At 39.9% G+C, this 26,792-nt stretch overlaps 1 protein-coding gene across 1 annotated transcript in view; it reads right to left on the bottom strand.

The window, feature by feature from the left end:
* Positions 1–26,792, bottom strand: part of Grm5 (glutamate metabotropic receptor 5) — a 585,509-nt gene that overhangs the window by 43,327 nt on the left and 515,390 nt on the right. Inside the window, exon 8 of the mRNA XM_004647439.1 lies at positions 6,791–7,730. Coding sequence (XP_004647496.1) covers positions 6,791–7,730 — 940 coding nt within the window. The remainder of the gene's footprint in view (positions 1–6,790; positions 7,731–26,792) is intronic.

Raw genomic sequence — 26,792 nt, forward strand, 5'->3', positions numbered from 1 at the left:
GAGGAAAATAGGAACCCACTTGAGCCTGCATTCAGTGATTGTGCTGTCTTTCTTCCTTCCTTCCTTCCTTCCTTCCTTCCTTCCTTCCTTCCTTCCTTCCTTTCTTTCTTTCTTGCTTGCTTTCTTTCTTTCTTTCTTTCTTTCTTTCTTTCTTTCTTTCTTTCTTCTCCCTTTTTTTTTTGTGGTACCGGGTATTGAACTCAGGACCTTGCACTTGCCAGGCAGGTGCTTATGCTGCTGAGCTGTCTCCCTGGCCCTTTTCAGTAATTGTGAAACTGCCGTCCACAGACCCACATTCCCTCAATCGCTTCGGCCTACCTTGGTGCCTTGCAATGGTCAATCCACAGGCAAGGTTTAGAACTAAATAGTAGGCAAAGAAGGTGTGAGGAGTACTGCTAAATGTCTCCTCTAAGTGCACAGCAAATTTTGGGGAGCTCAAATGAAGTAAACACTGCAAGATAATAATCTTGATGTTGGAAGTTCACGAGGACCTAGAGTGAGGATGAAGCTAAGGATGCCACAGAGCAGTGCCAGGCACGTCGACTTACACAGACGGATAGACCTCGCAGTGAAATCTAAGCAATAGGAGTCACGACAGCTCCACTAATGGGCAGAGTGTATTGGAATTCACACATGAGAACAAATTTTCCAGGCATATTGCAATTTAGCCGATGGATGTGGAAGGCTAGGAATTGCTTTAGTGGATGTAAACTAAGTGAGCCCGCATGACAATGCTAATGGAAGCAAAGCAAATTAGCTAATTAAAATGAAAGTGGCAAATGAGAGATTCTAAAATCCAGTGGAAGTGAAGGCAGCAGCACTAATGGTGCTAACGGCTGGCTAGAATCCCCAAAGAGGGTTTTACCTTGTAGGGAAATTCGTGATTTGGAGTAGCAGACCCCCATCCTTAACGCAGCTCGGAAACTCTGGGTCCATTTGAAAAGCAGCCCCATGTCCTTGGAAATTCTGAATCTTGTAGAATCAGAACTTTAGACTTAGAAAATTTAATGCTTTATTTAGGTCAGGACGGTTTGTGTTCATTTGTCGATTTGCAGCTGACGTGAAGGCCTTAAACGGAAGCCTGGCATTATCCCGCTGACAATGACTTGATGCTACACCACGTCGCGCTAGAAATTAGTGTCTAGAACCAAAATGTTAATCACAGGGACCTCTATACATTGATGGCATAAATAGCACGTTTCTATATAAGAAATCTATAGTGACTCACTCCCATTTAAATAGAAATCTCCTGCTGCTGCTGTTTCAGTGACTGAAGGACTCCGAGCGCTTTTCTCTGTGCTCTACATTGAGACTCTCTAACCTCCCCAAAAACTGCTAGCCATATTAGAAGGCGATATCTACATCTTCAGATGTTCAGAGAGCTCAGAGCAACTCTCTTTCCATGACCAGATAGCAATGGACTTTTCCAGAACTTTTTTTCAGACACCTTAACTGTGTCTTCTCTGAGCTATGATGGTGTTTTGCAGCATGAGTCCCATAAGCATCAGTTCTTCCTCATGTTACCAAGGTTCCTAGGAAAACACAGGGTCTTGTATACAAGGAGAACAGGAGGCCTGCTGTGCACCCCCGCCCCAGGGTGCGCTGAGACGGCAATGGAGACTGGGCGTGGTTGTGCGCGCCTGTAATCCCAGGTCTTGGGAGGTGCTAAAAAGGCAGATCACTATAAGTCAGATCTGGTAGTGAGACCCTGAACAACCTGTAGACCCTTCCCTACAACACATACAAAAAAAAAAAAAAAAAAAAGAGAGAGAGAGAGAGAGAGAGAGAGAGAGAGAGAGAGAGAGAATAAGAAATGACTGGAAAGATTAGTAAATGATTACCTTCAACGCTACAGGGAGTCTCAGTGTTTATTGTCAAAACAATATAGTTTTTAAAAATTTTGCTGACAAAATATTTTTTTTCTTTATTGAGTGATTCTTGAGACATTTTCCAAAGAACACAAAATAGGAAATGTTCTACTTTAGTGATCGTATGTTAAGAATCGAGCTAAAAATCTTTCCATCTTGTTCTCATCAAGAGGCAAGTTAGGGAATGATCTTCTAGTCATATCAGAGCTCAGATTACTCACCTCAAAAAATGGGAAACAAAATTGTTTCCACTTGCAACATTTTATGTCAATTAGAAATGTTAAACTAATATGTGTGAAAAAATTTGAAGTGTCAGAATATAGGTAACAATAAGCAGACCATTTTGGGAAACTATCTGATTTATATATATTTTTCCAATCTCTTTTTGTGTTCTACTCTTCTTCTTTTTCCTGACTCTCCACCACACTTATTACCAAAATGACTGTTTCTACGAGGTACCACCACTTTCTGTGTCAGGCTCACTTTCAGTGGCTCGTTCCCACTTCCTGTGGCTTATCCAATCGATAGTGTCACCGCTTGCCCATTGAGTTTCTCAGATAGGAGATGATGAGGCTAAATCCACACTTTCCTACTGAGGTATCTGAGGTAGTTTACAAAATAATGCATTAGGCTTACAGGGCTCTGAAAAGACTTCAATTTTTCCTAATACAAAGATAGATTACATAGAATCCTGACCAATTTTTGTGACCATCATAAAAGGCAGAGGTGTTGGTGCTGGCTTTGGTCAGCCCCTGCGCAACCTCCCACTATGTTTCTTGTGACATGAGACAAATGAAATTCAACAAGCATTGAAGACCCTGAAGACAGGCTTTTTGTTGCTCATTGCTTCACTCACTTCTGAGAATTTCTTCACTAGTCATAGTGCTTTCTATGTGCTGTTACTTAATATATGGAACTGCCTTTCACCCTCTGAGCAGGAATTATTGTAGACTGTTATGCTTGAGAAAGCAAATGGAAGGACCTTGTTCTGATCCAGGGAATGCTGGATTTGAGCCCAGCTGTGGCTCCAAAGAGTGTGCTGCATTTCCATTTACTATCTCTGGATATACACTTCTCCAAGAGTGCGTGCTGGGTTTTGGAAACACAGTCAGAGGTACTATTACATTTTTCGCTCTGAAATATATAAGCAGTGTCATCTTGAAAATGGAGGGCTCTTACTGTCTGACATTTGGCAAGGAACAGACGAGTACAGACCTCATGCAGAAAAGGACTGCCAGCCCACCGTGGGCTGGTTCCAGTCTGTTTCTCGTGCCAGAAGACAGAAGGCAGCAGAGGAGGCCCAAAGCCGGATGAGAGCAGCTTCTCCCAGAAGGGTCCAGAGCAGAGCTTTAAGTTGCCCATGAACATCTTTCTAGATCCCAAAATGTGGGCTCATTGGCACAGGCCAAGTTCAAGCTTGAGAGGCAAAGCAATGGCAGTAATTTAGAATAAAATGTGAAGATACCAGGAGCACTCAAGTTCATTGGCTCCCCATTATCGATGCTCCAGTGTGACAGAAAATGTGCCACTCACTATCCTGTGTCAAATTAGAAATGTGAACTGGAAGTACAAATCCACACGTAACTAGTTATATCCCACAATGTAAGTTACACCATATAAATGCTCAGAGTGTCTTTCTTGGGTATCAGAAAGAAGAATATTTCATTTAAGTTCTGTTAGAAATCACAAAGTCTGCATCTCTGCCTGGGACTGTGGCTTAAACAGTGAGCCTCTACTGGGCAGTAGTGACAGCTTTCTCTGCCCTTTGCCTTTCTACATCAGCAGCAGCTTCATGCCTACCTTGCCATTTGGTGGCAAACAAAACAAAACAATAACAAAACAGCTTTATATGTTCAAGAGTGATTATGACTGGCTCAGTCATAATCATACAGACAAACCATGTTTTATTCAAGGTTACATAGAGAACACTCACCAATTGCTAAAGATCCCTCATCCCCCTTTTCAAATTCTTACACCTAAATATAACGACCAAAAAGTCCAATGCTTCAAAACCTAAATGGGCTTGAAGAGAAATCAAGTTAAACTATTGCCATAAGCTCCTAAGAATTTTTTTATCAGTATTATCAGTCAAATTTGTTGGTTTACTCTGTCTCTGTCTCTGTCTCTCTGTCTCTCTGTCTCTCTGTCTCTCTCTCTCTCTCTCTCTCTTTCTCTCTCTCTCTCTCCCTTTCTCTCTCTCTGATACCAGGCATCATTGAACTCAAGACCTTGCACTTGCCAGTCAGGTGCTTAAGCCACTGAGCTATCTCCAAAATAGAAATGAAACTGTCAAAAACATTAACCAAATATTACTAAAGGAAAAGAACCAAATTCTTGAGCAGGGATTAAAGAGAAGTTGTGTGAGGGATATTAATAATTAAGAGCACCATTAGACTTAATCTTGCAGAAGTTAGTTGGATCCCTGGACAAAAGTAAGCCTACTTGAAGACAAATCAGAAAACACCCACCCCATTAGCTCTTTCCCATCCTCATCCACTCATTCAATACACCAGCCAATCATTGCTGAGCATCTTTTCCATGTGAAGCACGCTTTGAGGTGAAGAGAACACCAGAGGCACAGGGATGAACACAGGCAGCAAGGCCTCCATGTCCAAGGACATTGCTCTGCTTACTGTGACACAGGATGTGCTGTGCTGTGTGTTCCAGCAAGGAGTCAAGGGATGTAAATATAGAGATTGCCTAGAAAGGACTAGCTGTATAAACAATGCCTCTGTAGACTTCTACTTCTTTTTCTGATGATCTTTTTACTTTTACCTTTTCCTAATTTCATACCTGACACAATAACTTGCACTCATTGCAAGAAAGTGGCAATCGCTAATTTAATCAAAAGCACAAATACTTAAGAAGTCCTCTCTGTGTGACAGAAACCACATGCCTCAGTTTATTCATCCCTTACAACTGTTCTATCATGTGTGTATCTCATGGTCCCCACTTAGCAGAACTGAGAACTGAGCCGCAGAGAGCTGGCCCCGAGTGGCCTGGGGTCGCACAGTTGGGAACTGATGCTGCTGGGACTCAGTTGCCGTGCTGTCCAACGCGGCACACTGCAACTCTGAGAAAAGCATGGAGTAGATGACAGGCCATTTCGGGCAGTATGTTTCTTGTTCCCCATAGTATTACAGAGTGGATGACATGATCTCATTTACCAGATTAATAAAAGGAGGACAGAGAGAGGAAATGGTAGTGTCAGTGATCAAACAAAAGAAAACCCAGTTACACAGTCAGAGTTCCTCATTGTTCCATCCTATTTGGAGAAGGATATTTCTGGGAATCTTTTGGGGACTGAGGTATGGACCCATACTGTGTTCCTTATAGCTACTTGTTTGTTTTTAATACTGGGATTTCCTGGAAGATTTTACTTGAAGAATGGGTTTGGAAAAAGGTAGATGAAAGTTCACAAAATAAAACTAAAAGCTGATCTTGCAGAAGTTTCAGAAAAAAGAATGTTTTGTAGAGGAGTCAGTATGGTACTTGCAAAATATGCCAATGTGTTAGATAGCTTGAAGGGCATTTTGTTTACAAGCCGTACACTTACTAAAGAAGAGAACATACTGAATGAGGGAAAGATAAAATCTACGATTGGTTGACGATGTCACACAATGTACCTGGAAAGAGATGGGAGGTACAAAAGATTTACTTAAGAATTAATTGATGGAACTGCACAAGTTAATGCAAAGACTTGAGACTTATGCATAAACTTCTTCAAATATCCCATGAATGTTTTTCAAACCTTAGTAGATGAAAAGTAGGATGGAGATAGAAAAGTAGGACTTTCATGCAGGCTAAGTGATGATATGGTTGAATAGCTCAAGTAATATTACAAGAGACTTATTGTCCATCTGAGAGGTATTTATATGGGAATAATAATAATAATAATATTTTATCTTACATTAGAAATACTGTCAAATCTCAGTTAATTTTATACAGTTGGTGTCTTGACTAGCTCTATTAATATGTACTAATTAAATAGAGACATGCGTATTCCCTATCCATCAGTGTATAGAATAAGATCCCTCTCTTCCCAGATGCCAACCATCTACGTTGCCTTTTTAATGCCTCAGAATTTGTTTAAAAACCACTGCAGTCATAATCTCAGTGAATTTTAAAATGTTAGATCAGTTATGGCATAAGAAAGACATCATACATGGAAGAGATCATTGAATTCCTGTTGGTTGTAGATTATTTCCAGATAGAAGTTATATAATAGATGCCATTCATGATATAAATTTGAGGTGTGATTGCCACAAGCTATTAAATGTTAGCTACAGGCAACAGGGAGTTTGGAAACTGATAGGATGTTTTGGGCAGCTATATACAAAGCCATGCTGTTATTTTGACCTTTTTAGCTAATCAACATCTCCCTAAAATTTCTAATTGGCCATTAAGAATAAGACTTTATGTTCTCACATCTCTATAAGATAGGACAGTAAGAGATCCTCTGGGCTTCAATAAAGTTCAGGCATATGTAAGTGTAGTCAGGTGCATAAAGGTCTTAGCAATTTGCTCTAAGAATTATATTTATTCATAATTATTTTCTTTACTCTGTTCTTGTAACTAAAATTTAGCACACAATGTACATCCATGCCCTTGGGTGCTGGAAATCTTTGAAATTGCCCAGTGACCTTCCTGTCTCTGTTCTGACTTCACTCCCCTTTCGCTGTAACTCTGCGTTATTAGCACTCTCAACTCTCATGCTTTGTAGCTTTGGCTAGAGTAACTGGATTAACTGGATTCCCTCCAGTGAACCCCACCAAAACCATCATGGGCAAAGTCCCAAGCTCTAAGTCACCCTGCGCCTGTAGATTCCTTCATTGGGATCTTTCCCATCTGAAAGGCCTCAGAAGCGCATGGTTCTGCTTCAGCTGTAGCAGCCACATCCCACTAAACCCCACTAGTTTTACCTTAGGGTTTCCCCAGAGGAGCCCCTCCTCTTCCACAGGTTGACCAGGCTGCTTGATCTGCTGGCTGCGGAAGAAGATTTGCCATCCCCCACGTGCATGCGCACCACGGTGGAGGTGGTGAAGGCGCTGCGCACATTTCTCTCGGGTTTGGCCAGAATGATGTACACCTTGGGCACGAACATGCAGCCGAGGGCCACGGTAGCGCTGAGGCTGACTGAGAAGCACATGGTGATGATTTTGTAGTTGCTTCCGAAATAGATTGGGACGAAGGCCAGCCATATGATGCAGGTGGTGTACATCGTGAAGGCAATGTACTTGGCTTCGTTGAAGTTGGCTGGAACATTTCTGGTCTTGAACGCATAGAAGGTACAGCTCAAAATCAGCAATCCATTGTATCCGAGAGGAGTGACAACTCCTAGATTGGTGGTGTTACAAATCAGGTAGACTTCCCGGATGCTCGGGTAGTCGTGCATTATATCGGGGGGCTCCATTATGAACAGAGCTACAATAATGCCCAACTGGATACAGATGAGAATGAACGCGATCACTAACTGAGCACAAGCGCTCATAAATCGGGGCTTTTTGGTGCAGATCTTCTTCTTGCTGCCAGCCAGGATTCTTGCAATACGGTTGGTCTTGGTTACCAGCGCTGAGTAGCTCATGGCTGGGGAGAGACCAATACCAATTCTCTGCAGATAGCAGTAGATCTGTTTGGGCTTCGCGATGAGGCAGAAGGTGCATAAGTAGCCCAGGCAGATGCCAGCAAGGATAATGTAACAGAGCTCCCTGCTGGAGGACTTGACCACTGGAGTGTCACGATAGATGATGAAGATGACAGTGACAAACAGGGTGGCCAGCAGGCCGAGGCAGGCGAACGCCACCGCTGCAATGGGCTCAGGGTCGCCCCAGCGAAGATACTGCACTGGGATCAGATCACAGCCTGCAGACACACAGACACGTAATGAGAAAAGGGAGAGAAATTAACTCAGTTCACAAATCCTTAAGTGACAAGCAGCTGCAAATCGCCATTTTCGTCTGTCACCCATCTTTTTAATTTCTATGTTCCAAACTACTCATTCCTTTCTGTATTGATTCAGAAAGATTCCACAAAGTATTTACTAAATAGCCCGTGATAGAAACTGCTCTAAGTTCTGCAACTGTAATAGTGTTACCTGCCCTCATAAAAATGACAGGTTTTAAAATAATTACTTATAACTATAGTAAAGGTCAAGAAAACATACAATATGGGCTCTGACCCAGGCTGTGCAGACAGTCAGAGCTTCTTAGAATAGGAACTAAGCAAATACAGATTGGTTTGGAAGAGGTTGGGCTCAGGGCACTGGTCAACAGAGCTGAACTCTAAAGAGAAGGGGGAGACAGGAGGTCATTAGACCAAGGTGTAGTGAGAGGCCCAGGATGCAGCTGGGTGAGAGATTTCGCAGGTCAGAGATTTCTAGACTGACAGGAAGTTGCAGAGGTTGATGTGAAGGAATGACATGATTTGTGTAAGTGTCCTTTTATGCAGCAGTTTGGTTGCTGAGTGCATGTTGGATGAGATAAAAATGTAGAGTTGAGAATTATTTAAGAGCCATATAGAAGGTTTGAATGTGGAAGTGCACAAAAGTAATCAAAGATGACCAACATTAATCAATAAACATTCAGGTTTTCAGAGAATTTTGTGATTTAGCTATTATAGAACAGAAGATGTTATTTTTATAACAGGGCTTCTTTTGGTGCATGTCTGTAATGACAGAACCCAGCAACTGGGAGGCTGAGTCAGGAGGGTCACAGTGAGTCTGAGGCCAGTGTGTGCTGAAAAATGAAGGCAAAGTCAGCCTGAACTACACTTTGAAACCTTGTCTCAAGAAAAAAAAGTTTTTTTCTGAATAATAAAGCAGATTGAAAAGGCAGATAATTAGAAATTTTGGAAAGTGCCTTCACTCTTCAAATTATTCTAAGACCTGGATTTTCCTGCCCACATTGATGACAGTAGGCATGGGCATGGGTTGAGCATAGTAGATGTTAAAGGACACTCCAGGAAGGGCATATAGCTCAGCAGCAGCACAGTGCTTGCCTGGCAAGCGTGAGGTCCTGAGTTAGATTCCTGGTACAAACAGCAAAAACATAAATCAATAAATAAGTGTGATTGGTTCTGGTAAGTAAAGAAAAGCCAAGAACCATTTCTAGAAAGACCTCAACCTTCAATTATAATTTTTAAAAAATTGAATTAAGATAGCATCATTGAGTAAGAAATGAGGTCAATAATCTGCCATAATGAACACTTGAGAAATGCGGTGAAGACTGACAATTGTCAAAATATATTCATTTTCACCTTAATCCTCAGCAGCCAGAGCTTCACTGGGGAGCTAACATTCTACACTGTCCAGCAACCATCATAGATGAATGTAGCATATGAGCAGACCTTAGTCAACGAGATGCAAGCAGAAGATTCCTTAAAGGAAAATGATTCGTCTTGGACAGTATCCTTTTCACCTTCTCTCCTTTTCTCTTTCTGCTGTGTGGAATATAATTTAACAGCTAATGCACCAGAAATTTTATTCAACTTTACGGATAGAAGACATTTCTGAGTTTGAAAGAGAAACAGAGAGGATTCCCTGATAACAATGTAACCACCGCTTGGAAGCCAGCTCTGGAGAGTGTATATCCACATGTCTTGGTAGAATCTCATTTATTTTATTGTGCTCAAAGCCAAAGAGAATCCTAACTGATATGGAAGTAGGGCTTCCTGTTACATTGCTGTGCCCATGACCATGGGTGGCGTGAGAGATGACTGAGCAGAAGCAGTTCCTGAGATGAGGAAAGAAAACAGTAAACAGTGATGGAAAAGGACCATGCGATTCTTCAAAAACATGTGCAAGCAAAGCTCTGTCATAGAAATGAAATCAATTCTTTCTCTTCTTTCCAGAAAGCAGCCTGCCTTACTGGACTCTGGACTCACGGTCTCCGGTTTCAGGTGGTACTAGGAGAATTGCCATTCAACTTATTACGTGAGTTAGACTGAAATCCTCAGCGAATTCGGCAGATTGTTTTGATGAAAGCTATATTCCCATTCTAAACAACTGCGCATTTAATGTGGAAACAAGGTTATTTTAACTAAAACGTTATGCATAGCCCAGGTCAGTATAAAACTTTTTCATGTATAATGTCTGTGGTTACAGATCTCTGTCTAACGACTATACCTGCGTCCCCCCTTTCAGTCTTCCTGTTCCCTCAAATATGCTGCTTGTATTTCAAAATGCAATTGTTGATCCTTCTGTTTAGGTTTATACTTACACAGTTGCTCCTCATACAAAGTACTTTATGAAAGGAAAAATTAATCATTCTTATCTGCACATCTGCATAACTGCTTATTTATAGCACTGATGAGACAACAGAATTTATTATGTATTGTAGTTAATTACATTCAGGTCCGTTTCCACTGCTATGTCATGAAGTATTAGCATTCAGAAGAAGTTACTGAGAAAAAAATGAATTTGCTGACATAAGAATCATGTTAGCTGGTATATGAGGAAGGAATCCTTCTGCTACCTTTTAAAGAATCAATTGCAAATGTAAACATTTATTTTAAAAGCTTTTCTTTTGCTCCATTTTTCTGCCATTCTGCTAAATCTTAATTACTTTTTCTTAAATGCAATTAGCACCCTAATTTCTAAGATCTTTGAACAGAACAACACTCACCATTATTATTTTTATGTCAAATACATCCTTGAAATCTTCATATGCAACCCATTAACACCATGTGTGAAGCTAAAGAAAATTGATTAGCTCATGTGCTGCACAAATAATGTGTAGGGTATGTCTTCAACATGAGTGATTATTTTCACAAATTTAACTGAATTTAAACATTCAAATAATTCTTCCCATGTAATGTGTGAATCACTCAGAAAGGCATACGTTTAGTCTAACAATGTCACTGTTGCTCAAGATTCTCTTATGACTCTGCTCTTGGAACTACAAATGAGACTCTCAATAGCAATTTATAATACTGGAGCATCCCGGAAGGATATAGCAGAGTTTCAGAAATGGATGTGCGCCATGGTTATCTGGAGATCCATAAAAATACTCTTCAATGGTTTGAACTCAGAAGATTTTGACTACTCACTTGGTGGTGGGGCAAAGGAATCTCACTGTGCAGAGGCAACTACAGTGACGCTGCACAATTAGTCCTTGGACTTTCACTGGCAACTCCATCTTAATCAGGCTGGCTTTTCATTTAACATCTAAATTTCTTAAATGCTGACTCTCAAGAAATGATGCCCCAAGCCCTCCAAAGGTCCCTCCAAGTGTGAGCATAGATGGTGGAATCTGGGGCAGATAGACTGGAAAGGGGTGTGGTTTGAAGGGCAGGTGGAGGCTGAACCAGTGAGGCCAGCCAGGAGGCTGCCACAAGAGGACAGTCAGGAGCGCGAAGGGCAAAACTGAGTCACTCGCTGTACTGAAGACACTTCAGGAGTGGGATTGAAAGAAGCTATGGGTTAGACAAAAGACGCAAGAAGAGACTTCTGAGTTGATGGCTGTTCTGCTAACTGGTATAAGAACTATAAAAAGTAAAGCACCACAGTTTTGGGGAAGGACATCTAACTCTAAATTCTATTTGTGTTTTTGAATCTAAAAATTCGTAGATGTGGATGGATGCAAATCTTGGAATACCAACATGAAATGGCAGAAGAAGGAAATTGTCAGGTAAGACGAAGAATGACCAGCTGGGGAGATGGGAGTCCATTTGAAGCCAAAAAAATGTTAACTGAATAGCCTACCATAGTTTCCTAACACTGCAGTCCTTTTTTCTCTTTTCTTTCTCTATTTTCTCTCTTTTCATTGCATTGCATTCCATTTCATTTCTTCCTTCTCTTCCCTCCTTCCCTCCCTCTCTCCCTCCCTCCATCTCTCTCTTTTCTTTTTCCTCCCTCCCTCCCTTTTTTCCCTATCTTCTTCCTTCCCTCCCTCCCTCTCTCCCTTCCTCCCTTCTTCCCTCCCTCCCTCCCTTCCTTCCTCCCTTCCTTCCTTCATTTTCCTACCCCCTTCTCCCCTTCCCTGCCATCCTCTTCTCCACTTCCCTCTTTCTTCTCCTTTCTTTACTTAAATGCATTACACAACACATCCACCTTCAAGTTCACAGGTCTCTTCAAGTTCACAAGTCCAGTGGTGGACTATTGCATATTTTAGTTCCTCCACTGCTATAACATCTATTTTTTGATTAAGAAAGAGTGTCCTTCCTAACAAGGATCATGTTGTATCAAATCTCACGATATGGAGATAATGCTAATTCTGTTGTGATGCAAATATAGATTTCTATGATTAATATCCCTAATATGTGCATCACTCTACAAACACTAGAATGCTTAGGTATTCCTCATAGGTTTTATTTATTTATTTATTTATTTTTCCGTTTTCTTCTAATTCCAGGCATTTTTCATTAAGGGTTTTATTTTTATCCTTATTTCTTCTCAGTGTCATAGCAAGCTGCTATAAATGTATCAGAGGTTCACTAAGAAGCTAAAGTGGACTGGCCAGCTAGCTCAGTGGACCACAGGTCCTGCTTAGGCAGGTACAGGGACCAGGGTTTGATCCCTGGCTGCCAGGCCAGTCCAGCTTTTAGGGAGTGTGAAGTTGGCAACTGAGAGTGGGCGTGGTGGCACATGCCTGTAATCCCAGAGCCAGGGAGGCTGAAAACAAGAGGATCATTACAAGTCTGACCTGGGTAGTGAGACCCTGTAGATCCTGTACTAAATACCTTTTTAAAAAAGAAGCTAAAGCCTATACTCTTTGTAGTTTTCTCAGGCAATTAATTGATTTCGAATGTGATCACATTTCATTTTAAATAATCTTGTTCATCATAGTGAAGTTTCCTCCTAGCATGTCCTGATTCTGAGGAGAGGGAAAACCCTGTGGTCCTTTCTAAAGTTCAGTCAAATCATTCGTTAGAAACCAGGACTCATGTTCTGAGATGGTTTAGGAGGCTATTGAATTCTCATTTTCTCCTCCTTTATTTTTTGATCCACAATTTTGGTGTTTTTCTGGAATAATCCCTCACTTCACAGCTTGAATTTATGCGAATTGAAATAAAACAGTTTTTTTTTAAAGGGAAGATGTGCTGTCAAAATGCTTATCTATAATCGTTGTAGGACCCCACATTGCTTCCCGTATAACTAACAGCAATGGTTCGTTGAAGTTTTGAGCCCCTGAGATCATGCTTAGTCACACCTGGTTTTTCTCTGGTTTACTTTTTAATTTTATGTATTTGGTACAGGGTCTCACTATGCAGCGCAGACTTGGAATGATCCCCCCGTTTTCAGCCTCTCCAGTGCTGGGATTGCAGGCGTGCGCACGCACACCCCCAGGGGTGGGGCCGGAGCGGCACGTGTTGCCGGGTTCCAACCCCGGTCCCTGCACTTGCCTAAGCAGGCGCTTAGTCCACTGGCCCAGACCTGGTTTTCATGCTAACTGTGGATATGTTCATTTCAGAAAGAGTTCTGCGTCTGCATACCTTGAGTTTCCAAAACAACATCCTGAGTAGTAGGAAAGGCAGGGAAGGTAGACGACAGTGGAACAGGCTGAAGGCGAGCATGACATGTTTAGTCACCAGTTAACACTCTGTGCTCTGAGCGGATCCGCTCTTCATACGTCAGAAGGATCAACTATTCTGCTTTTACATATATGGGAAATACCGTGGTGGTGTCCTGTAACAGGCGTGGATAGCAGATTTGACAGCTCACCTGACCTCTACACAAAACGTATTTCCAGTTCATGCCATTGCAGGTATTAGTCTTACCAATTAATACTCCGGTAGCTAATAGTTCCCAGATTGTTGCATTTTAAAACTTTATTCCAAGTGTCTTTCAGGCAGAAGTAGGACAGATGCCTGGTAATCTGCAAATCAAGCTGAGCAGAAATTCTTCAACAAACCCTCAAATTCTGTGTACTTTTGGCTAAAAGTAGTGCTGCGGAGAGTATTTGTGAAGACGATGGTTGCGGCCTCCAGTGCTGGTCGGCCTAGCTAGCTGTTGGGGGTCCCGCACTTGAGGCATGCGCAGTTGCTCAGTGCCAGAGGCAGGGCGCTGGCCGGCGCGGCGCCGAGATGCCCCGCTAACCTTTCTCATGCCCCGCCCGTAATCTGCTTCCCTTTCTCCTTTTGTTCTTTGGCCTTGGAGCTCTAGGGTTTCGTTTGGGGGAGCAGGGGTGTGCAGACCTAGAATTCTTTCCAAAGTGAGCATGTCCTTGTAATATATTTTCTATTTGCTTAGATTCAACTACAATTTCTCATTTCTCCCTTAGTTCAGAAGAACGGCAAGTGGTCAAGTGGTATTTGTGTTACACTAGATACCTTATTTTTACCTGTAACACTATTATTTTACTCTCTCTCTCTGTGAAATTTTGGTTGATTATCCCTTTGACTTGTCTGTTTCTTACAAAACTGCAAGCACCCTAATGTTACAAATCTATCTTTTTGCCTACAAACGGTTCCTGATCCTGAGCCCCACTCATTTGGTTGGCCTCACAGCCGACAAACTCACACACTGTATAATCAAATAATATAATTCTCATTCTGCTGTCTAGAGCAGGTCACCTCACTCTCAGCACTCCTTCTTCTTCTGTGGAGAAGTCTCAAGCTGCAGAAGAATTACGTTCTGATTAGAGACAAAAGCCCAAATTCAATGTACTACCCGGGAATTTTAGTCAGCAAAAGTGAAACTAGGTAAGATGCTCAGAGACTTAATTTTGTACGGAAATGTGATGCCTTTCACATTAGTAATATTTCTGGTACCGATTAGTCATTCAATTCATGTTTTATTTAACAACTGATTAATCTCTTTTTGAGTAATTGATTGGATCTGGATAAATCATTTCTCCTATGAGTAGAGGAAAGAAGGACACAGTAAACAGAAGTTATCCTTTTAGCAGGCGACATCTGATTAAAGTTCAGTCAGCCTCCTTCTTCTCAGGAAGGCTATTAACTGCAGCGTCTTTTTCTTGCCGTAGGATAGATAAAACAGCAACAACAACGGAATCCCTCTTTAGAAAGGCATGTTTGAGAGTTCTTTGATTTTTTTCCCATTATCTCAGAATGAAGCAAATATTCTAATGCCTACTTCCTCAAACAAAAATTTAGCCTCCATGCAAATTGCAGTCAGATTTAATCAGAGGCTGTCTTATTTCTATGTCAGAACCAAAAAGAGAAGAAACAAATTTTTTTTTCAAATGAGTTCTTAAGTGTCTCTGTATACACTATCCGCAACATTTTATGTAATCTCAATAATAAATAAATGAGGCAAGTATCATTATTTCTATTTTACAGAGGAACAATATTATTCTTACTAACACATGGTAACTTCCTGTTCCTGAAATTAAAATTTGGGGCTTATATATTTACTTACTTAGTTTCTTGATTCATTTTTGAAACACTCAGGCAGGCAGTTTGATCAATTGATCTTCAGGAAAAAGTCCTGAAGCAACTTAGTGGAAAAAGGAATCATGATTAATTAACACTGCCTTTCGATGCAGGGAGACGGGAGGTAGCCTGTGTTTAATGGCTGTGCTGACATATTTGCATGCTTCCTCTTGAGCAACACCATTGGTCCAAGCTCTTCAGCAGGGTCTTCATCCTGCCCTCAGTCTGTTGAAGATTGTCAGCCAGAGGCGTGAGCTGGTGAGAGGCTGCTCTTAGGTCCGTGACGTTTTCTGGCACTGACTGTCTTCTGAATTGGCACAGATTACCCACAGGCCACGAGAACATGCACTGATCCCAGGGCATCACCCACTTGACCACAGAGGAGACTTTCAGACGCCCGCCCATCATTGGCTTCAGCCCGTGTCACACCCTTTGTGGTTTATTACACATTCTTCTTTTAAATTCTCTTAATAAGATTCCCTCAAAAAGCTGGAAATTCAGAGCTACATTTTTACTTAGTTTTTATATTTGTTCTTTTTTATTGGCTATATTTTATAAGAAAATTTGAAACTGTATGCTGAGATTTATTTTGTAATTAAGACATAAAGACTGATTTAGTAGCACTGCACAGGGCTGGAGGAGGGCTGAGCACAGATGTGCCTTTGCAGAAACAGCTTTGAAAAATAGGGCTTCTGGTCCTGTTGCAGATGAATAAGAGTGGAAAAACACAGCGTATGGACTTAAGAGATAAAATGTTCTGGCTGAACACTTTCCCGTCGTTCTACTTCTCCCTGTCTTTCTTCACTGGCTAACTCCTCAGGATTCTCCCATTTTCCAGCTCTTTGAGCATGATTCTTTGGTTCCCTGAGCCTACATGACGGGCTTCTCTCCCCTGGCCAAAGGGCTTCCTGCCCTGTGTTTCCGGATTTGTGTTTGTTTCATGGAGAAGGACAGCGCAGGCTGAGAGCAGGCTCCTATCTGTGTCTTTGCACATGGCAGTGTTTCTATTCCCAAAGACAGTGCCTGGCACACACCAAGCAGGTAGATTCATAGATAATAACATTCAAAGGGGCAAGGAAAGAACAGGAAACTGTGTGCTGCCTTTTGTTCGTACACAATCATTTCCTACGAAAATGAAGCTTTTATTTACTTATTTGTGTCTTAATGTTTCCATATACAAATGAAAGTAAATCAGAATTCCCTCTCTAATGAAGGCTTTAATCTGGGAAAATCTTTATAGACACATTCACTTTATAGAAAGATTTATAGGAAATTAAAGATTAATGCCCTGGAAAAGGCTGAGACCATGAAATGCTTAAAACTATTTTTGTATTTTATTTGAATCAGACATTGAAGTCATCATTTCATAATAAATAGATTTTCCTTGGAATTTTTACACAGATATGCTATCATTAGGTTTTTTTTTTTAACTACAGATTTGTACATTAAATTGCTTTTTCTAACTTTTTTAAAGATAAGATTATAACACTGGAAAAAAGTTTCCCCCCATGGCTATCATTCCTTCCAAATATTGGGAGGCTATTTGATCTTGTAACTCAGAGTTCCTGCAGTCTCCTTCCAAGCGCTGCTGTTTCCTCTACCTTCCCATATATCCTTGATTTTCTGTCCCTCTGAGACATGCCCCACTATCATAAGACAGGCTTGCATCTCTCTTCCAAAGGCTGCAAATGGTCTGCGTACTGTGATACAAACCTTGCCTCCTGTTTCTTTTCCCAAGCCTCCTAGTTGTCAAATTTTAAATGGTACAATACTGTATTTCCCAAGTGGGTTCCTGTTAAGTATTTAACTGAAATGCTTGCTTTCACTACAGAAAGAAAGTATGAGGCCAAAACCCATACATATAAGAAGGCATACATAGGGAAAGAATAATGTCCCAACCTATGCATTAAATAAATTATAAATTGTTCACATAGTGTAACTGGAATATTCCACTCACTTTTCTGTCCAATATTGTTGAGCATCTGCTTCATTTTGGGCTTGGGGTTTGCATCCTAGTGATACAAAGGCAAAATTTACCCTTTCAAGATAGAGAACAGGGGCCAGGGAGATAGCTCAGTATAGTAAGTGCTTACCTGGCAAGTGGAAGGGCCTGAGTTCAATCCTGTTGCACCAAAATAAAGTGAAAAAATAAAATATGGAACAGACAAATTCTCAGGCTCTGTGTTAAGTGCTTTACTTTAATGAACTTCTTTAATAACAGGAGTATTCTTAGGAGATAGGAATCACTGTTTTAATCTATTTTTGGTCAAGGAAACCAAGGTAGCATTGAAACTAAATAGTATTTAAAAGAACAACAAGGCCAGAGAGATAGCTGAGCAGCGTACACACCTGCCCAGGTTTGATCCCCAGTACTGCAAATCAGTCAATCAATCAATCAATCAATCAATCAATCAGTAAGGAACTATGGAAGGAAAAATGCAAGCATGAAAAGATAGAAGAAATGTAAAGAAATAGCCACAATGCAAATGAGATAACTATATAGCACAGTAAGATATTGTCATAAGACAATTTTAATGTCTCAGGGAATTACTGCTGAAAGTTCAAGTGGAAAATCAGTAAAAGCTTTAGGAAGAAAGATGGTAATACCTGCCTGCTTACAATTTAAGGATTAGTGTGAGGACTATATAAATAAGATGCAAACTGAAAAGTGACGTAATAGTTATGAAGTAAGATAAGCGAGAACTATGTGCATAAACCAAAAGTGATTCAGCAAGTACTCAGTTGCCGATGTATTTTACTAGATTGTTCTACAATCTGTGGGGAAAAGTGAGGCTATTTTATTTTCCTAGCTTCTTCATACATAAACAGGCCTAAGTAAATTGCCTTAAATTTTTGGTAAGTACAATTCAGAGGATAAGGCTTTATGAATTTTTCATTCTACTTAATGCAGTTTTTAAAAGGTGTCAAGATCAAAGACATTTATCTGTTTCATATTATTCATAAAATGTTCCAATACTTTATGAAGCATTTTCCAAGTAAGATAATATAGTGCTAAGCACTACATTATAATGTTTTATGCTCTTAGAGGGAAATGTGATCATTTTGGAGGTGAGTTTTATTTATCAAACACTGAAATCAATGAAACCACATTATTTTTTCAGTCTGGTCATATCAGAGTGGTTTTGATTATGGTGACGTTGCTCTTTGGACAGATCACAGATTTATCGTAGTGAAGAACTCAGTGCATATTCTTCGGTGCATGGCCTTTGACAATATAGAAACTGGTTTAACATTTCTTTTAGGATCTGGTTTGAGAAGTTCCACTGAGAGAAGGGCTTTCAGCAGCACTTCCTTCCCGACTCCAGAATAAAGAAAGTTTACATACATCCACTAATACACCATTAGCTGGAAGGAAAAGAAATGTTTAAGTCGATGCAGGTTGAAAACATTCAAAAAGTAAGAAGTTATTTTATAGTTCATCAGTGTCTGAGTCTTGGCAAATGAGGTAAATATGCTTATTTAAAAATCAGTGAGTATTCTGAATAGTAAAGGGAACAACTTTATCCAGTACATTGCTTGAAAAGAACCCTTGCACAAAATTTTCATTACCTTTTAGAGTTCCTTAAAGAATCCAGAGGTGCTCAGTACCTCTCTTATTGAATGTTCCAGTGTGTCCATGAAAAAGCAGACCTTTACAGAAAGAGAGGACAGGGCTGGAACCTTCCTTTACAATTTATTGTGTGATCACAGGCATTGATAGTTTCTATTTTTTATCTTTTTTTAAATGAAGATCATGACTAACTTTTTGTGGCTATCAGGAGGCTTAGTTGGCAGAATATGACATTTCTGTTAAGGTGAGTGACTGGCATTTACCACACGGGGATGGTTTTCCCTTTTTTCATTGCATGCATATTTTGTTTTTGAAATATTCTAGGCACTTGCATCCACAAATTAACAAAATATATAAAGCAGACAACGTATTATCAGCAAAAATAAATGATAGCAAATACTAGAGGAGATATAAAGTGGATAAAAACAGTAGACTTAGGTAAAAAGGGGGTAGATTTTGGTATTCATCTGGTGCTTACAGTGGATAGTTGAGTAATGACTTGAAGGTAAAAGGAATATGAGCCTCATGGGTATTGAGCATTGGGAGCAGAGCCACTGAGACTGAGAGAACATCAAGGGAAATGTCTCTGGGAAAAGAAGCTTCTTCTTTTTTTTTTTTTTTTAATGTATTTGGTATAAGGTCTCACCATGTAGCTCAGACTCTTAGTGACCTTTCTGTTTGCAGCCTCCCAGTGCTGGGATTATAGGTATGTGCCGCCATGCCTGAATTTGGTGGCTGGCTAGTGAGGCCTGTGTGACCAGTAATCGAACCTGGGTCTCTGCACTTGTTTAGTGAGGCACTTAGTCTGCTGAGCTGTAGGAAAGGAAAATTCCGGTGCTGTTATAGAAGTACAAAAAGGAAGAAATATCTTTGGATGGGGCCAGATGACATGAAGGAGAAAACAGGACAGATATGTAACGTAGGGGCAGCGCACTTCTGCAAGAATTGACTTGGGGAGCCTTTGTAGGTTCTTATGCAATGTAGTGACATGACCTCGTTTACTTTGTAAAAAGATTTTTTTTCCCCTTGGGGCAGTGCCAAGAGGCTGTAAATTAAGTTAGGGAATAAATAAGTGATGAATGCAGTCATGAGGCCTTTTCACTACGTGAGTCAAAGGGTGGATGATTAATGACTGCTAGCACCAGGGATTTGTGGTGGAGGTGGTGACGAGCGGTGGGGTTAGGATGAGAAGATTAGGCCAGTGGGACTTCCTAGCTGAACAAGAATATTTGAAAACATTTCCAAAGTCAATGATCTGAGCTATTGAAAGAGGGTGTGGTACCAGGTGAAATAAAGAAATAATCACAGAACATTCGGGAGACTCAAGATGACAAAGACCTGTGCTGCAGGTTAGAAATGTGGAATTTGAAGTATTTATTGTATTAGATGAGAAGACTGAGCTATAAAATTAAATTTAAAAGTCTTTAATATGTAGATGTTGTTTGAGAATAGCGGAGTGGTTATGATCACCAATGAAACAAATGGATAAAGGACCAAACCCAAACCCTGAGATGATTGAAAACTACATTGTTCAGATTACCAGATGTAAGTGTGCAAAACTGGCCTGGTAATCTGAACAACTAATCTGAAGACAACAATATGTATTGCTGTAATGATTGTTCAACAACCATTGTTGAATTCCTATCATTTTGTTTAGTGAGACTCTGTATTGTTTCTAATGTTTTTTTTATCTTGTTTTTACTGTTTTTATTCTCTTTAACAATTTTTAAAATAAAAACAAGAAAACAGAAACAATACAGAACTTTATTAAACACAGTGATAGGAATGCAACACTGGTTGTTATATTGCATAATGTTTTATTTTATTTTATTATTTTTATTTTCTTTTAAAATAACTAAATTGGTGGTTGTTCAAGCATATAGTTATAAATGTAAAAATAAATAGAAGGGAATAGATGTTAGACCCTTATGAGGTTAAAACATATATTATTTTCCTGCCAATGAGGAATCTATCAAAATTGTATGATAAAGACATACTGAAACTAGAAACCATTTATTTATTTGCTGGTCGCTTTCATTTTCTGCAGTATTTATTTCTTGTTAGTGAATATTTGCATTGCATAATCAGTACACTCCTCATGGGAGTCACTACGTGAGCAGAACACATCTCAAAGCTTCATTCATCCCCTTTGCTTTCCTTCCCACTTGGCTCCCTCCATCTCTGGATCTCCTCACTGGGGAAAGATCTGTCTCCCTGCTTCCTGTTATTTATCTCTTATTTTCCTGTTATTATTTTGGCTTTTTATTTCAGGTTTCTCATATCAGAAATAGAATATTTAGACTTGTGTGTCTGATTTATTTCACCTAAGCATCCAGTCAGAAGGTGCATCTGTTTTCCTACACACAAATCAAATGTAACTTCTTCATGGCAAAGCAATACTCAGTTGTGTATAAATACCATTCTTCATGCATTCACCAATTGATGGAGTACAGCCGTTTCCAAGATTCAGCTGTTACGAATCGTGCTGCTATAAACATCAGTATGCACGCATCACTGTAATATGATGTCTTAATAGTGGCAAGAAAGGTTGGCAGATGCCTTTCTTAGTAAATATTATCATGGGTCATGGTTACCTTACTAAATTTCAGGGTCACTATTCATTTTGTATAATTAATTTGCTTCAAGTCACATAAAATAATGTTATTGAAATTCAAAGAGTTGCTTATGTTTTTAAGTTTAGTTCAACAAACAACAATTAGTGCCTACTCTGTGCCATTGATTTGGCGAGTCATTGTCGTCAAAGATCTTACTTTCAAATGCAAAAGGCATTCATTCAGTAAAGAGAAGTTAGGTATTTTTGCCTATTTTTCCTATTCACTCATTGATTCATTCAGTCAGTCCTAAATCAGTTCATCTTTATTAATAGTAGGGTGATGACAGTCATACTTGAACATTCAATGAGTACTCAACTACTTGCCTATTATGTAATAACTACTTATCCTACGAATCAACTAGCTTCATGTTTTTGAAGATAAAGATGAAGAGGAGGTGATGCATTTGCTGAATGTCCACAGTGAGTCATTACTGGAAAATGGGTTCCAAGAGGAATATCACATAACTACGCAATCTTCTGCCTTGAATCTTACGCTGCTGGAAGAAAGTCAAGACCAACTGTGCATACACACTCGCAGTCAGAACGCTCAGGGGTATTTTTTGTGCTGCACCTCATGCATTCGACTTTCCTAGATTATACTGAAGAATATGTACGTAGCGGACTTAAAAGGGAAACCTGGAACTTTCTTGGAGACCCAGAAATTGTATTGTTACATAGCGACTTTACAGTTGCTCATGTATGGTTGAGATTTAGAAAAGTGGTGTCTCCCTAACACGACTTTAGATGAAAAGATCAACACGACATAAAAACACGTTTGCCTCTGAGTAGGTTTATGTTGGAAAATTATTTTCAGACACATATATATTTCTTGGGTAAGACATCCATGATTCCTTATTGCCTTTTCATTCTGCCTGAAAATCCTTGCTACCTACTTAGCTTTTCATTCTCACATGTGTTGATTGGCTTTCCTCCCAGAAGATATGCTTAGGCTTCTAAAAAGGTGGCTAGCATTCTCTCTCATGCTACTTCTGTAGTTGTCAACCCTTGTACACTCCCTTTCTCCTCGCATTCTTACGTGAGACAGGCATGAATTCAGTTTGCACTTGAGGCAGGGCAGGGCGACTATGCTGAAGCCTTTATTTGCACACATCTCTGTGGAGCTTCTAGACATTCTAGAGAGTTGGCATCGTTGCTCTGACAACACTACATGACCAAGCTTTCTGCTGGGATCTAGTTGACTGAGCAAATACACTTTAGAGGACAGCTCCACCGTTTATGTTATTATATCTTCTCCGTAGCACAATCACATCCACATCTACACTCTCACTGCAGACAGTCAAATCTTGCTCTCTAATATAATACAATTCCTGAAGAGGGAAGTAAGGAAACTTCATGTTGTTGCAGGCACTTGAATTAGATAGAAATATTATAGACAGTCAGGCAGGGCCCGACCCTTGAAGTAGACAGTGTGGAACACAAGACACCTTCCGAATGTGAGAGACAGACACTCCCTTTGTGGGCCAGACCTCATACCAAAGATCAAGCAAATGCTGACCTCCTTAACGGCAAGCATCCAGGATTGGTAGTCACTGGCCCACGCCCTGCAGGATAAGCCCGTGTTCTATCATCCTGCCCGCTTGCTATGTGACTCACTTCCCTTTTTGGTCCTGGGTTTAATCAGCTTTACCTGAACAATTGTGCTTGTAAATTTGCGGGCTAATCATAGTACTGTTCCACCTCATCTGCGAGTTCCTGTGTTCTCTACCTTAGACCTGCCTCACCTCAGTTTTCCTCTACACTAATCCTTAGAAACAGCAGATCTACAAGCAACCCACTCCGATCCTCTTCTGCCTCTCTCGGATGGAAGCCTTCTGTCCTGCAATAAATATATTCTATTCAATCTCTGTTGCTCTTAAATTCATTTTTCAGTTTTAGAGAACACAAACTCAGCCCAGGTATCTTCCAGATTGGGAGTTTCATTCCCCTACACCAATAGGATAACCAATAGTGCAACGTATGTTCCTTTCCATATTATCACTTAATCTAGAACCCAAGAAAGTAGATGACACCATTACGTAAAACTGTTCAGCTTTTAATATTTACCTCATGTTATAACTTTATCAATAAAAATTCAATAAAGTTTTCATCTAAACTCATAACAGGTCTCACCAAAAGAGCCACAAACATATTGAATGACTGGGTCTTTAAATTTTGGCGGGGTGTAACTTTTTTGAGTTCTTTATTGGTCCTCTGTCTGAGGAGTAGCTGGTAAGTTCTGTTTATTACTCTGTTGGTTGTCTCTTCACTATGTTGGTGATTTCCTTTGCTTGGCAAAGCTTTGCTAATTTCATGTTACCCCATTTCTCCTTTTTGTAGTATCTGTGGAATCAGTTTTTTTTTTTTCTTGAATTCTTTGCCTGCAACTATATGTTCAATAGTTTTACCTATTTCATTTTCCATCAGATTAAAAGTTTCTATCTCAATATTTGGAACTTTGATCTATTTTAACTTTAATTTAGTTCCCAATGGGTCTAGGTTCAATATTCAGCATGTGGTAAGCCAGTTTTCCCAGCATATTTTGTTAAAGAGGCTATCTTTATTTTATATTGCTAGTTTATTTTTCTATTCCTAGTTTATTAATCAAATAATTAGCACATTTAAGCACATTTAGTATAAAAATATTAAAACATTGTGAAGATAATTAATTTTGACCAGTTGGAAACGGAACTTTTTTCTTTCTATAAATTCTAGAACATATGAGAGATTCTGTGATTATCTAAAAATAAGAAAAAGTGGGATTGTAGATAAGGGAAAGAGTTTTAACTCTTGACCTGATTTTCCACTAGTTTTGTGATCATAAGTAATTTATAGAATATTCATGAGGCTTAGTTAATTTCATCGTAACATAACAACTACCTCATAAGATTAAAAAAAGATAATGTTTTAAATGATTGTAATTATGATTATTGGTAATGAAAAGTGATTCCTTATGTTTTCATTAATTGCTTGTTTATGAAAAGGCAAAAATATTCCAACAAGCTAGGACAAGCTGAGGAATACAAATGAAAGAAATGTTTATAAGGAGAGAGGAAGCCCAGTGCTGGAGTTATAAAACCTGTCCATGACTACACCCTTTCGCAGTTCATCAACTGCTCCCTCCCAGATTCCCACCAAGTTTGTTTGTTTGGTTCCGTCCCCTTTTACCCCTTAAGTGATGACACAAAGCTTCCAACCTCTTAAGCAATTAGGTAGCTGAGGGAACCGAAGCACTTCCGAGAGAATGTTCCTGCTGACATTAAAATGTGATGTGCCCTGCCTTCCTTCCATTTTACCACTCTGCACTTAAAAAGATACATTTCTTCAGGAATGAAAAGCAGGAAACCATCCTAACTTCCTGTCATAAAGCTTGCCACTGAGTTACTTGTTGAAAGCCACATTGTTTTCTCTTTTTCCTTTCACTTGGGTTTATTGGGTGCGAGCCAAGCCTGGCAAGCCCACCTGGAAGTGCTTCTGTGGCTTTGGACTGAAAGCTAGCGATGGTGCGGATCTTGCAGCTTCCGACCTATCTCAAATTCCTGGACAGAACACAAATTAAAGACTTCCTCTTAGCATATATTTTGCAAATACATGGCAGGAAATGGCATGCAATGAAACAAGCATTTGGCGGTGGCTTTTAGGCTGTCCTCTGAGTAGGAATGCCAGTTCCCAAGTGTTGCCTTTCCCCATGGGTTTCTGCCAAGCCAAACTATCATGCAGTTACTTTCTTACAGAATTCATTGAATACTTTCATCTATTTTTTTATTTATAATAAAATGTCTTTATTGGTTTCTAATCTCTTTACACTATTTCAGTTCAAACTACCAGTAGATTAACATTATTTTTGTAAAATTTCTTTCCTGTGGGCTTCTCTTTTCATCTTTTACAAGCCCTAATTTAGACTTTCAGTTTTATGTATAGTCTTTAAGTATTACTTAAGTTGTTCAAGTAGTAGGAATACTATGAATTATAAAAATGGTCGGCATGCAAATAAGTATAAACAAAAATCAAAATCCAAAGCTAAACATTGCTAGTACTTTTTCATATTTATTTCAAATAATATATATGACACACATTTCAGATATAACCTTTTTCTGTAATTTCTGACTTCCTCTTCTCTAGATGAGAAGACCTCAAATGACATCCTCATTCTGAAATTCGTGTCCTTCCGTTCTATGTTTTACAATAATAGCCATTCCAAATTGGGTCTATGTAAATTATGCTTACAAGGATGCCCAACAAGATTGTGTTCCTTTCTTACTCAGTATTTTGGTGCTCCTGGATATCACTTTTACATGGAAAGCCATTCTGGCTGCCAGAATGCAAAACTAAGGCCAATGAATTTTATCTGTTTTCTTCACAGAGATAGTATCAGCTCTTGGCATATTGCCTATGATGCAGTTGTGACATGCCACCCCCAAGTGTCGCACTTTAGCATCCTGAATAACTTAATCTGATGGAATTTGAGAAACAACACTTGCAGGCAGGAATCCCCACCTTCCCTCACCCTTCCCTTGAAACAGGTCCTAAGACTCATGTGGGAGATGTCTTCCCGTACCTTGAGAAGGGAACCATCCTTAGTCATGTAAAATAAAGGAGCCCAGGGAAGCAATTGAAAGAAGAAAGCCTAATACATTTACCTCAAATTACTCATATGATTTTCCTATTGATGAGGGAAACAAATCTTCAAAAAACTAAAACTCAAGACCAAAATGTATAGCTTAATCTGAGCAACTGTCTCATTCTGCTTCCGCTACCTTGCTTGCATAACTGCCTCAAGCATCCTACGCTGAACTGCGCCCTGTGCTGCCTCTGTAACTCAACCTGCACGGTCCTGCCTAAAACCTCTATAGGAGGCAGCCCCAACACAGGCTCAGGGCTCAGGCTTTGGGGTGCGCAGCTCCTCTGAGTGCACATGGGAATAAAGTGCGATTCCTTCCACCTCTCCAGGTGCCACTCGACTTCTTCATGCCTGCTAAATCTAAACTCCTACCACAGTTCTTTAGGCTCTCATTTTTCCTCAAACCTCGTATAAAAAGTACTTGAATGTAACTGCTTCTTTAGGTCCTCATCTTGGTCTTAGGAGAGTTCCCATGTCACATAAGAGGTATATTAGCTGGGTGTGGTGGCAGACAGCTGCAGTCCGGGCTCCTTGGGAGGCTAGGCAGAGAACGAGCTAGGAACTTGAGACTGTCCTGCACAGTGCAGTGAGATCTGCTGCAGAGAGGAAGGAAAGCTAAATTCATATTCAGTAAGTGTGCGTACTTTTCTCTTGGTAATCTGTCTTTTACTACAGTAGGCCCAGCGAACAAATGTAGGAAAACGTGAAAGGAAAAGATAGCCTTTCTTCTTTCAGACAGAGAAAGCTCTCTCTCTCTCTCTCTCTCTCTCTCTCTCTCTCTCTCTCTCT

Source organism: Octodon degus, unplaced genomic scaffold (assembly GCF_000260255.1).
Source record: "Octodon degus isolate 3935 unplaced genomic scaffold, OctDeg1.0 scaffold00306, whole genome shotgun sequence".
Classification (NCBI taxonomy): Eukaryota; Metazoa; Chordata; class Mammalia; order Rodentia; family Octodontidae; genus Octodon; species Octodon degus.